This window comes from Morone saxatilis, unplaced genomic scaffold (genome assembly GCF_004916995.1).
Source record: "Morone saxatilis isolate NCDOM2014 unplaced genomic scaffold, NCSU_SB_2.0 Contig3, whole genome shotgun sequence".
NCBI lineage: Eukaryota > Metazoa > Chordata > Actinopteri > Moronidae > Morone > Morone saxatilis.
This window is the reverse complement of record NW_023339873.1, coordinates 9077652-9091766: the sequence shown is the minus strand read 5'-3', so window position 1 is coordinate 9091766 and position 14115 is coordinate 9077652. Positions and strand designations below refer to the sequence as shown.

At 38.7% G+C, this 14115-nt stretch overlaps 1 protein-coding gene across 2 annotated transcripts in view; it reads right to left on the bottom strand.

Annotated features, from left to right (window-relative positions):
- Positions 1-1483: 1483 nt before the first annotated feature.
- Positions 1484-14115, bottom strand: part of stxbp6 (syntaxin binding protein 6 (amisyn)) — a 54582-nt gene continuing 41950 nt past the window's right edge. Inside the window, exons 4-7 of one of the 2 annotated variants that reach the window (XM_035674498.1) lie at positions 13876-14041; positions 10878-10976; positions 4870-5027; positions 1484-3225 (exon numbers count right to left, since the gene is read on the bottom strand). In XM_035674498.1, the coding sequence (XP_035530391.1) occupies positions 3202-3225; positions 4870-5027; positions 10878-10976; positions 13876-14041 (447 nt within the window). In that variant the 3' untranslated portion in view covers positions 1484-3201. The remainder of the gene's footprint in view (positions 3226-4869; positions 5028-10877; positions 10977-13875; positions 14042-14115) is intronic. The other variant, XM_035674499.1, reaches the window with a different exon arrangement.

Here is a 14115-nt window from a genome sequence, read left to right as displayed (position 1 = left end):
CCTGTGAAGACAGTGAATGGGCTTAAAGGGCAGGGTCTTTTGGTGTAAATACAGTGATATGACTACATTTTGTGCTGGATGAACATGATTTTTAATTCCTTATGATGCTGGTAACAATTACTATGTGTATACTAAATGATGAATTATCTGAGACATAGATATTCTTATGAATTCATAGGGTTTCAAAACCAAGCCAACTGAATGTTATCAGTGGACTTTTTCTACCTATTCCAGATGACGGCAGGTCACTCGTTGGTACGACTATAAGAGCTGCAAACCCAACGTATACTCAACCTTTCATGAAATGAGACTTCCAAAGGTGTTAAAGATAATTCATGGTTGCATTGAAAGCTTGAAAATATAGAAACTCAACATATTTAACAAATAAATATCAGTTTACTAGTCATGGCAGGTATTACACAGCCTTTTAAAACAGTTGTATAATGTGCTCTGTGGCTCTAGAGGAGAACCCCAGTTATATCATCAGGGTTATCACAGCTTGGGTTTGGAGACTATACATTTTAAAAGCCTGCATTACAAAGTGGGGCTATTTGAAAGATATGGGTATTTACCATTTATGGAGAGGGGTAATAAAGAGATGCTACTGAGCTGCATTATGTGAATTGTAGTTTCTAGCATTTTTTTAAAAAATAAAGCCATATCAGAGAATAAATAAGTAACTTGTGCTTTGTGGCATCCAGTTTGAGGATTAGTTGGGTTTTGTCTGTTTTTTTAAACTATGACTCTTGAAAGAGTACTGCAGCCTGGACTGAGACAGATACAAACACATATACATAGGCATACACACACGCTGACAGTGCCCTCTGCAGGGGAAACAGGAAAATGGCACGGTGAGCAGTAGTTTACACACACTCAATTTGAGTGCAGTGCAACTGTAAACTGCAAACTGTATGTTTCCTGAATATTTCAGTCAATAATAACAGAGAGAAAGGTCAGACCAGAAAAAACAAATTAACAGTATAAATTTAATAATTGACCCTTTTATAGAGGTTACATCACCAGTACCGGGCAAACAATTTGCACAACTTGAAGAAGTATGATGTTTATTACTTTTATTTACTTACAGACGTTCCTATGGAAGGTTGACAAAACTCAAATGTAAAAATTTCAATATCCCTACTTGCCAAATACTTTATCGGCATTAAATAATTTAAATACACACAATGTAGAAGTAGTAAATTAATTTAAACCCAATGAAAGAAGACAGCAAAGATAAGCATGCAGATATTTTACTTACAAGTAGTCATATTTAAATGTGCAAATCATGACCCTCACCATTTTACTTCTGCATAACACCCCCTGTAGTATAAATACAACACTTAGTATTTAATTAAATCTTAACCAAAACCTAAAAATGTGTTTTCTTCATTGATCCTCTAAGGCAGTGTTACCCTGGTTGCCACGTTAAGCAAGATAATATTAACATTGATTTACAGACTGAGGTGAGACGTTGACAGCAAAAGGCACTAATAAAGAACCATTTTATTTTGATTGTGGATTGGACTTTATTTTACATCTTACAGTATAATAGAGAATCGACATCAGTGTGAAATGAGCATTGTTGGAGCATGTAGTGAGACTCAAAATCAAACAGAGAAAATTACCCATTAGACACTTTAAGCTTTAGGCAGCTTATTGTTTATGAGCAGAGAAAATCCAGGTGAGTAAAACACGCAAATGCAATAACAGTGATAAAGAACACCCAACAAAATAAATGTACAACTTCTGATTCCATTGTTTGATGGAACTGTTAAAGCTGGTTATAAAAAGGACACTATTTAAACATCCAAAGTGTTAAAGAGAGAAATACAAGCACAATAACAGTTAGGCAACTGGAACGTTTCAGTATGAACTCAACAGTGCTGTGCAAGATAAGGTTGTCGGTGCATTGAAACATTGTGAATTATAAAATTCAAAATATAAAAAAAAAATCAAATACATCTTGATTGTGAGGGTGAGGAAGCCAAAGTTACAGTCAGTGTGAGAGCAATGACACAAAAAAATACACCACTGCACACTGCTGCTGCGGCTGCTATTTGAGACATTTTGTATTTTATCGATCCGAATAGACACCATTAGAATGACCAACCCAAATTCTACAAAAAACAGAGTAAAACTACTTAAGTTGAAATACAGCCAGAAATCAATTTAAAACATCCTATGTTCACGGGACAAATTAGCTCTACAGACATTAAGATAATAGTACTAGAAGAATTACATGTTTTGCTTTTACAATGCAGAAGCTGGTTTAATGAAATGCCACCCACTCTTAAACTTAAAAAGCTTATTTTCTAAAGAGTTCTTTAAGTACACTTCCAAACATGTTGGCAACTGTATTCAATGTCGTTTTGGTTGTTTTAAATGGTCTAACAGTTATGAAACACTATTTTGAAAACATTTTGACTAATACTGTTATGATACATTTTTGAAATGATGGACAGAACAGATTGAAAGACTGCAATGTCCAGGAGTCCAAGGAGAGAAGGAAATGATAAATGAAAAATAAATATTTGGATGTTTTGATGTTCAGGGGTGTAGTTATTGTTGTTTTCTCCACAGATGTGATTATTTTCATTTCCCATCCTTTTTCCCCAAATGCATTCCCAAAATAGTTATCTGGGTACAACCTAATAAATATCAGGTAAGAAAAACATCAAGGCTATCTTCAGGTATGCATGTGTGCATATATTCGTGATGAGAGAGTCTGTCAGTATTACATCAGACTGCATAATCACTGCAGTGCTCATGAAAAACAATTAATAACCAGTGAGACAATCTGTTCCTTGTCTTGGAGTGACTGCTGATAATGATTTGTCAGCTGTGTGCACACTCACATTGATGTCTGAGCATATGAAGAGGGGAAGTGTTTTGAGTGACCGTGGTTATCAAATACAGTCATGGCTGTGGCGTGTAACTTTTTTTGGCAAACAGAAGCATGAAACACTCTGCTGACAGTCTGCTGTAGCGTTGTTTACCTCCTCTCTTCTTCCCCCCCTGCTCGATGTCTAACCATCAGAGAACGCACCAGAATACAATAACCAAAAATCGTTAAAATGTTAACATTGTTAACAAATAGTAATCATATTAAAAACTTTTAAAAATAATAAAATCTGGAATCCTTCTCCTGTACAGCGACTGGTGATTGTTGATCCCCACCCCCCAGTTGGTTTTGGCAGTGGTCTAACACTTGTGCTTCATGGCAAGCTGTAAAAAAATTGGGGTGGGGGTTGTGGATAATACAGTGAGAATTACAAATGACCCTATCAGCAAAATGTAACACATTCTGTCTTCAATAAAATGCAATAACAAGCGCAGTGAGTGAAATTTAGAACTGCTACACAAAAGGAGAAAAAGCAGTTAGGAAAGGGAAGATTTAGTATATAGGTGCTGGAAGGCAGCCAAGGTTCCTGGTGTTTTTTATTCAGGCAATGACAAGGCAACTTCATTTATCTCATTAACAAGGGTTCTAATGGGCTTGTCTGGAGGCTCATTAGAAATATGACCAGGGCCACCAATCTAATACATGGGGTACAGAGACGTGAGGATGGAAGATGCGCACGCACACACACACACACAGACTAAGTATGGAATATGTTGCCATAGAATAAGGAAAACTGAGTTCTACAGACAGAACAAGTGGGGGCAGTAGAGCATCATGCAGAAATGAGGGGTTTTGACTAAAACTGAGCAGTGCGGCTAAATCGGCTGCTGTCACAAAGTGAGGCACGGAAATGGGATTCCAGGAGTCAACTAAGAGAAAAAAAAAAGAGTCAAGGTGACTCTCTCACAGTATGACAGTTGGCTATAATTTGAAGATACATGCAGATCACTTGAAAGTAGGGAAACTCACATCCTTCACAATACAGCCTGTAAGCCATCATCAAAAGTCACCCTCATACAGAAACGAAACTGATAAAAAAAGCAAACGGGCTACCAACTGCCTTTAAAAGAGAGCTTGAGACATGCAACATTATGATGAGTCTTGATAAAAACGTGCAAGACAAATGACAAGTTATGAAACGAATAATATAAAGGCTAATGGCAGCAAGCGAAATGAGAAATGCCTGCAAATGAGTGATTATTCGTGGGGGTTCTACAGTCATTCTCTCCTGAAAACACCAGAGCCGAGGCCTTTTTCTATGCTTATCAGTTTTTTGTTATCATCACGGTGGGGAAGCTCATCTGTGAGCGGTGAGAGGGCCATGCAAGGCTCTTTGAAATGTCTTTCAATTATCCCACCATCACTAGTATGCATCGCTCTTAGATGGCACATGTCTATCAGCGCACTAACAGTCTACTAACCCTAATTTTACACAAGAACCAAAGTTGCAAACCCAGGCATGTGTGATATACTGTGTGCTATTAAAAAGACAGTTATGATGATCATAATCAGGTGCGCTTGTAACAAAGAAATCGATTTTTTTCTTGTGTTTCGCAGTAAAAAAAATCATATTATGCTAATAGCCTCATTAAACAGCATGCAATTAGTTTTCCTGACAAACAAGAGATATGGGATGGATGGAGGATGAGGGAACACCCCATAGAGAACTACAAAAGAGAAAGTAAATGAGGGAAGAAGAAAAAAAGCGATTATCTTCGCAAAGCAGAGAGCACCACGGCTAAGAGGCTGGAGCTACAATGAAACAACTCTTACAAATATCCTCAGGTTTAAGTAAAATGTTTGATCTTTTGGCTGCACCAATAATGACTTTAAAACCATGACTAGATATTCTACAACAAGAGGTGGGATTCGATGTCAGAATGTCAATGGCAGTGTATTAAAATGTATACACTAAACCCATCCGGAGGTTATGCGTTGTAATATATCTTGCTAACATATTGCCTCACCTTGTGTGCAGTGACAGCGAACTGTTCGGCACTGTTCCTCATGTCTGCAGTCCTCTCTTCGGCTCGACCTAATCGCTCGCCGCGCTCATTCAGAGCCTGGCTGGCCTTCTGTACAGCACTCGTCACACTGTCTGCAGCTGAGTGTAGAATACTGTTACCTGCAGATAAAGCAGGGAGTGAAGAAGCGAGGCAGAGCAAAGAGAAGCAGAGAAGAGAAGTAGGACACAGAGAGAGGAGAGAAAAGACAAAAGGGGAAATAAATTGTGATTCTTATGGTGGACAACAGAGTGTGGGAGACTAGCAGTGACAAATGAACCTGTGACATTAGATAGGTGTAGTTTAATCAGTGACACTGAGCGTTAGTGTTAATGGTGGATGACAAAATCATGAAAAAGTAAATGGCCTCCATCAGGTGCATCGTGGGAAGGTGGATAATGAGTTTTCTTCAAAGCTGATTTACTTCAAGGTAAGATCAAGTGAAATTAACCTTTTCAAACTTCAAAAGTATGCAACGGCAACAAATTTAAGTTCAACAACCGATTTCATGTCTCTTTTTAAGGAGGCATGTGATTCCTGGTGACATTCAGCGCTACTTTTCTTCAGTTTTGAACTTGTGCTGCGAGCTGTGCGATTACTCTCTACTGAACTATAGCGTAATAAAGAGAGGATATGTGCTTGGTTGAATGGGCAGCCCTGGAGACCCAGTAGTGGATACAAGACAGAGAACACATCTTCCGATAGCCGTGGCAGCACTACGGATGTTTCCTCTGACAAGTCATTAATCTAAAGCACGTTGGGAGTGCTGCTGTTCTGCACTACGCTAGCAACCAGACTAGCGGCAGAAATTTTCCTGCTGTCTTCTCTTTGTCGGCAATACAGTTGCATTGTTCCAATCATTAGTCATTTTATGTAGATGTATCTGATGGCAGCATGCCAGTTTGGGAAAAAAAATCTGCATTGTTTTTGTTGTCGCCAGTTACTTTTCTTTGGTTCCCCAAAAAGAGTCAAAGGATGCTCTCAGTCTGTGGTGGCAAGATCCTGACAAGTCATTTTAATTACAACACCAGAGTGGCACCACAGGCTTCACAAGGTGACAAAAAGACAAATTGAGGAGGACTAGGAGCACAGAATTTTGCATTGAGCAATATATATTTCTGGGATATACAATTACAAAGCATACAATTAAATTATACTAAATAATCCACAACTACACTGTCTACTCCTGTGCCTAACTTTAAAATGTGGGCAAGTGAACAATAAAGAAAAACACACCAAACACCCAGAGAAAAGATAAGCTAGATGAAATTGTCCAAGGTTTATATCCTCAGATATACAGTAAATGAGTTTGACGGGAAGAAACAGGCCGAGCAAAGCTCGAAGGTACTAACTGTATTAAGGCTTGACAAGCTTGATTCTATCTACTCCCGCAGGAAACTGCAATATAGTGAGTGTATGTCTCGAGGCTTTAAGGCACGTAGGCTGAGTGACAGATAATTGGGACAGTTCTACTGCAGTGGGTTATATGACAGCCCAAAAGCAGACGGCGAGGCCAGCTGGTGTTCCTTCAAAAGAAGTAAACTTGATAGATTCAAAACAGTTTGTGTAGAGACACGCCCGGGGACACACACAGACGGATGTATAGATGTTCATACCCACACCTACGCACACAAAAGGAAATGGAAACACATGCATAAACACAAGACCTTCCTTTTCCAGAGATTACAGTAAATGGACAACAGACTGCAGGCCACATTGCACATGACAAACATATCTGGACCAGCGATGAAATAAGCTTCATACCTGTCCTGGGACTCCTTTTTCAAGTTTGAATATTAGAATGTGTCTGTTTGCTAATGGCTACAGGGTTCCTAGTTAAAAAGGAAAGTTTATGTGTAATTCTTTTACACTGCAAATGTAGATTCTGGTTTACAAAAAAAACACATTTCTGCTGCTGCTACTGCTTCCATTTGAAAAAAAAGAAGAGGAGAAGCTTCACTATAAAAGGATAAGACCTTTTCACCTTCAGACAGATTCCTCCTAATCCTCTCCTTCTGCAGAGGAACCCGGGGAGTAATACTCCCATCATCCTCAATATAACCCCCACCCTTAAAACCCCTACACACCATGCACTCAGACAACATCGCCCTTTATTTGTCTGCACACGATTTTCCTTTACTCTGGTGCCTTTTTCTTTCTCCATTTTCAGAGATCAGTGGCAGGCTGCAGCGTGGGCTCCCCCAGTGGAGAATGTAATTACAGAGAAGGCAGGGTGGAGACATTCTGGAGAGGTTATGAAGGGGCCGCAGAATCAGGAGCTGAATGAAACGTGTAGGAGTAGATTATGTTATGTGGTGCTATCGCTGTGATCTTAACCTAAAGTGGGAGCTGACCAGCCATCAAAGTTATCAGTGGGGATAACAGCGGCTCTTTCATCTTACTGAGGAGGTTCACTGGTATTAATAGTTTGTATTTTATTGATACAAATGTTGCACTGGTAACTCTAAAAGAGGAGCTTTTCTTGTGAAGATTTTGTCAGCTTGCATTGTTGAAAATTACCCACTGTACAAGGCCAAACCTAGAACATCCATGACACGCCTCTCTCAACAATGCAGGAAGAATTTTGTTGCTATATCCCATAATATCATAATAAGCCAGGGTTTGTTAAACAATTGAGATGGAACAAAAAGGAAAATTGTTTCTGGCAATATAAATATTCTAGAAAATACGAACTATGAGCAAATATGAACATAACAAGGAAGTGCAAAGATTCGAAGAAAGATACAGCTCTGCTGTAAGCTGTAGATTACAGACTGCACTGCGGTGGTGCTAAAGAAAATAAGCTGATGGTTATCAACAGGAGCATGTCAGATATACTCCACAAGACGCTGACAGCTAAGTCACGTTTACTCTCTAAGCATATGGGAATGATTAGATTGGATGGATCACTTCAAGAACAAAATACACCTACAAAAAAAGATCCATTCAAACAAGGCATGCTACAGTGCCTTCAGTATTTTCACTCTGGTAACGCACGTGATCTCTGCGCTAGGATAATGCTGCGGGGTATAATATGCGTGGGTGTTTCAAGGGAGTGAGTGTCTTACGATAATTTCTTTTAAGTACATAGGGAGCACATACTTATCTGCAACAACTACCATCAAAAATTCTCCTTATTATCCAGAAATTACCAGAGGGCTTTAGGTTGCGATTATTCATGCAAGAAACATATGAAACACTGTCAAGGATTTCTGTAAGTAATCCCAAACCTATTCATAGCTGCACCTACATATTCAGATCCTCTTGACACTGAAGTACCCAGTAATTGCTGTTATTTTCAACTTATTATTGAGACAAAAAATATTAAAAACCTCTCATCACCTATTTTACTGTAGATGTATGTAGGACATAGAGGACATACAACATGAATATACAACTACGTCAAATTTGGCTTTCTGAATGTGTTAAAATTATTAAAATGTTTGCAACCTAATTCAACAAAATCCCTTTTCCTTCTTCTAGAATTTATCACTGAGTAGAAGACCGGCAGCCAAAAAAGTAAACAAGGAAGTGTCTGAGGAAGGCTCAACAACATCAAATATGTTTCCGTATTATAACTGCATTTCTGTGATAAATTCCACCCTAACCACAACTGCATTTATAATTAGAGTGTTACTGTGATAAAATAATTTATTTTCAAATTCAACACATGGAAGTTTCTTTGCTCTATGTGTGTGACAGCAGCACTCTCTGAGAAAGGGCTGTATAAAGCTTTCAAGTTAATAGGTAAATAATTTAAAACACAATAAACTAGCATGAAGGCCAAGGCTGGAAACAAGAAAAGCATTTCTCCCTAAATGCTTCCGTGGTCTGCTATTTTGTTTTCCTATGGAACAAGATTAAAACAGGGCGAATAAAAAAAGTTAAGATGTTTTTCATGCTTCTCATTTATAGTTTATTTTTGAACAAGTTACTTTATTTATAGTTCGAAGTTTCATATATATTGAAAACTAGCAAGGCAGGACAATTTCAAATGGATTATGCATAAAGGAATGAGAAAATGAGAAAAGATTCAACAAGAAATGTCTAATGTTATTGACCTCATAGGGGCCTAAAGACACAGTTATGCAGCTCCTGCTGCAAGATAAACTCCTGTTGCAGTTTAATTAATGCAAATCTTGACATTATCCGCAGCAGCAAAATGAAACTATAGCAGAGGTTCAACCAGGAAGGGCACCTCCCCCCCGGCACTCCTGACTTACACATTATTTCTATACAGCCTTTAATCCAATCACTTTTCTCCACATTCTACCTGCAGTTATTCCCTAAACAGTTCATTCTTTCTTTTAAAGGTAACTCCCAAACCTTTTATACAGGGCAGTTCTCCCTTTTTCTATGTTCTTCCTAAATCATACAGCCATCTGTACATTTCTTTTTTTCTTGATACCACTCCCTCCATATGAAATATATACTGTATATAATATATAAACCCTACTATATAGGCCTATCATTATATCACAGTCTTTTGACCAACACAGTGTTGCTCCTCCACCTGCCCACCACCACTAGCCAAGACCTCGACTTTCTTAGCATCAGTAGTCACAGACTGAATCTTCATTTGGAACCTACATAAACTCAACTGCACTATTACTTAATTTTTAATGTAAAATTTGTAATCCACTGCTGAGGTTTACAACAAATTATCCTATTATAAACAGTTAATTAAGTAATTCATCTGTATTATTGTGCTGGTCCCTCCTGCTTGATCTACATTTGACTCCCTCTTAACATATGTGTGCATCCTACAGATACTCACATTTACTCTGGAGTGAGGTGGATGTGCCTGAATGACTCGGTCAACCCCTCTGTTAACTGCTCAGAGAAAAACAGGAGATTGTTCTGCCCTTGACATTTTTTCATGAAGGGAAAGTCTTGACCTTGCTTGCTCAGTCGGCCTTTAGTTTTAGTGACAGTGCCTTTTGAGGCAGCATGACAAAGGACACCAATGAGGACAAACATGCACGTCCTGTCCTGAATGTACCACAGAGTTGTGCCGGCACTGACAGAAAAATAGCTACTAGGTATTCATGAACAGCCTATTCTCAGTGGCTTTAATCAGCAGATAAATGTCAGCATCACACAACGCATTAAACAGCCATAATTTCCCATCATTATAATCTTGACTCAGCTTAAATGTTAATTTGTGAAATGCTACACAGAAGTACAGAATACTGAGGAATACATTAGGGAGGAAGCACTCAATCACTGTACTGCCCTTGTATGTCAAAGTGCGATTTACCTCTGCACAGTTTTAGTCAGTGACTCTGTACACACAGACTGACAGTGAGGGGCAAGGACAGTGAACATAACTTGCATAACCTTTGGACCTTTGGAACTTAAAATCCCTTTCAGCATGTACTCCAACTCCACACAGTGACAACACAAACCAGGGGAATCTTTTTTTAACTTTGTGCTTACTGGGAGCATAGAGAGGAAAGCTCTGTTTGTAAATTGTAACTACAGTACAGCCCTAATAATGACAACACAGGTCACTGAAGTCCCAGAGCACCAGGAGCAGAGCCATCAGCTCAAAAAGCAGGCGACAGGTTTGATTCTAAACTTTTTTTAAATCCCACTGTGCAGAATGACCCCATTTACTGTGGTCACATCTTGTTAAGTGCATCTACTGTAAAAGTACTGCTTTCAGCATTAAATTAAGGCTTTTTTAGAAGTTGTTTGCTCTTGGTACTGGTCAAATGTTCAGAGGAGCATATCTCTGATCTTCCATTTGCTTGCCATGCATGCAACAGTTCAAATGAAGTATTTCTGCTAGATAATCTCTTATCCAACCTGACTACTAATTGGAAATCATCACTTGTTAGTAAGGAAAGTACTAATTTAACTTAGTCCAAAGAAACTTTGATTTCTGGGTCAAGTCAACACTATTTAGTAGGGGATTGAACTTTTTACATTTAGTCCAAGTAGTTTTGTATACTGAACCACCAGCTTACCTTGTCTTAGTAGATGACTGTGGTGTGCAACAAATTCTTTCTTCATTCTGTTCAAATAGACCTTGCAACGGAAAATGACTGAATCTACAGCTTGGTCTTCTGTGATGAGAAAATATCAAAAGTTAACTTTGATGTTCAAACATGATTGAGTTTTAAATTAGTCAGGACTGGTTACTGGTTTCAGATTATTATATCATGTGTTAAGTGTTGAGGGGTTCAGGTCTTTATAAATGTCAGGCGAAAAACTGTAAAACTGGTTACTGTTAAATTATTCATCCATCCAGTGATTGCAACCCTCACACAGAGCATTTAGTGTAAACTGCAGGCAGACAAGCTCGTCTAATGCTGAGGGTTTAAAAGCACTTAAGGCTCATTTAACATTTCGTTTAGAAGCACGTCATGAATACATCCCAGTGAGATAGAAAAGCTCAGGTGGGAATTGGGGTATAACAGGGTATATAACAAGTGTGGCCAGCAGCCCAAGTCGGAATTGATAACAAGGCAATTAGCTGCTTTTATTTCTAGACCAATTACATGCCCCATCAAGGATCAAAAACACACGCCTGTAAAAGTCTACAGCATCAGTTCACCTACTGTTTCACTTAGAAAACTCTTTTTAAAAAGGAATAAATTACTAGATCAGAAAGCACATGGATATGGAGCCCATAGTGCAAGATATTAAAAAGTATCATTGCTGAATTGAATTTCAATCTAGAGTTTTATTTAAATTGTTTTGCATCAAAACATCAACTCCTCCAATAACTCCAATTACAATATGAGCGAGCCGCGATGATACAGCTTGATGATTAAATGTAAACAATATTACCTCACAGATGCAATGCATGGATAACTGTCTGCAGTCTAGTATCATTTTAAACTAAAGATTGTCAGAATCTCTTGAAGTAACCTTATCAGCATGTGGAAACAATGCAAATTAAGCTCAGGTAAAGAATAGAGCTGCTGGCATTCACAGACCACTGACTACACTGTCATCAATACACACATGGGGAAACCTAACAACAACCCCAGAGATCTGTGACTTTGATTATGTGAAATAACTTTTGTGTTTTCTGGGGGCTGCCATCCCAGGGGATTCTGCAGATAGAGTCTCCCACAGTTATGGTCCCACACCTGAGCAGCGTCATGATTTTTGTTTTGCACTGGTGTGAGACTTAAACTGGAGTGGACAGAGTTTGGCAGCAGGCTGGCATCCCCTAGTTCCTCCTGCCACAATGTGCTTGGTTTTTCCATCTATCAAACACAGCATCCCTACTCACTGAGAGCCAGGAGTTCATTATCAGATCATTTGGCCAGATAGACTTGCTTTACTTGACCAGCTATTGACAGCATGGTGTCAATAGCTGGATCAATACTGTAGCTGTTTATACGAAACCACAGGTTTGGCTATTGAAAGTATATTTTAAATAGGACATGTTTCTGAGGGTTTTTTATCAAGATGTCTTAACTTCATCCACGGTTTCTTAGATGCAGTTAAAACAATGTTACAGGGCTACTAAGTGTAATATTCATATCTACTGGAGGTGTGTGATTGATATGAAACACTTGACATTCCATAATCCATCCTACTCTAAAAACCCTCTTTGGGGCACTACTACCTTCCCACCTACACATACAGAGATTATAGTATGCACCAGGGTCAGTTTAACAAAGTTAAATATGGACATGGTTTCCAGAGTAGGAGGGAGGTCAAGGCAACATAACAGATTTTTGAAGAGAACAGGAATCATCAATGAGTGTTCTCACACACAGAGTAAGAAAAAAAGACATCTGACAGTATATATATATATATAGTGTCTTTATGCATAGATTTCATAGTCTCACCTTTCTGCAATACACTATATGGTTAATAATACTTCCTAAAGCTGCAGCTTTCCCCAGAAATCCCCTAAAGTCTTCATTTTCTTTTGTATCATGAATTACAGCTTTTATAAAGCACGTTGCAAAGAAACTCTTTGTAACTCGTTGTCATTAGTCATTCTGTGACTTACTCACAGTAAGATTTGTAGTGCAACAGTTTAAAAAAAACTTCCAACCGTTTATTTATTTATTTTTTTTTTTAAATATGTATTTCTGGTAATTGATTCTTGTATATGTGGGGCACAGAGGCAACCTGCGGAGGCGGGATCGGGATGTGTTTCCATAAATAATACCATGAATAATACAACAGGTTGAATGTTGCTCAAAGATGAAGCTTGGGGGTAAACAGATCAATATCTGCTTAAACCACTCAGGACGCCGCATTCTCTACTGGGTTTCACTGCAGAGGAAACCATCAACCCACACCAGAACTCTTCACCTCCTGGGTAATAAACACACAATTTGCAGCCAGGACACGACCAATTATGTGGTTTTATATTTCCATTTTACATGTCTAATACATTTGGGAATTGGTTATGCTTTGACTTGTTTGATCAGCCTGTCTTCACTTATTAGTTGGGTATGAAATTAATATTATTTTCAAAGGGAAAGGTTAGCTTTCAACTGACTTTCCACAGTCTCACAGATTTACCATCAGTGTCGATAATTAAGGGACCGTTACAGCTCTTACTGTGATGTTTAATGTTATTATGAAGGGTGGAAACCAATTGAAAATAATGAGTCTCACGCTCCAGGCACACAATTAAATGTGTCAACATCACATAAATAAGGGAAACAATATTATTTAGTGTTGTATTGAGTATTTCTATGTGCTTTAAACCAGTTGATCTGTGTCAGATGTTTTGAGTCACAGCAGATGCATTTTGTTGGACATCCTCATTGACCTCACTTCAGCAGAGCGCTCAACAGACGCTGTGTACGAGGAATAAACATGCATTTTCATACACACCAGGTGCTGGTTGTCATCATACATAATTAGATTCAGACTGGCTTACAGCACAGTATGAAAGCAGCGAGGCTGGCACTGCAGAGCCACTGTGCCATGAACAGCAATATTAACAAAGGACAGTTAGCAGTGTTTGTTTTTCAACCGTCTTACCCCCTAGCAGTTTAGACTGACAGTTGACGAACTCTGGTTTCCGTGCTAAGCTGTAGCGCTGGCAGGTGTGGTGAAGAATTTGGATGAAGGTGCACTTCTCTCCTGCTGAACCAGCGACCCACTGGTCAAAAGCATTTTCGAACATCAGGTCAAACTCTGGACAGTCCTTAGAGAGAATTCCAATAAGAGCGAGACATGAGTGAGAGGTGAGTGCATGTAGTCAATCATCTGCAATTACTC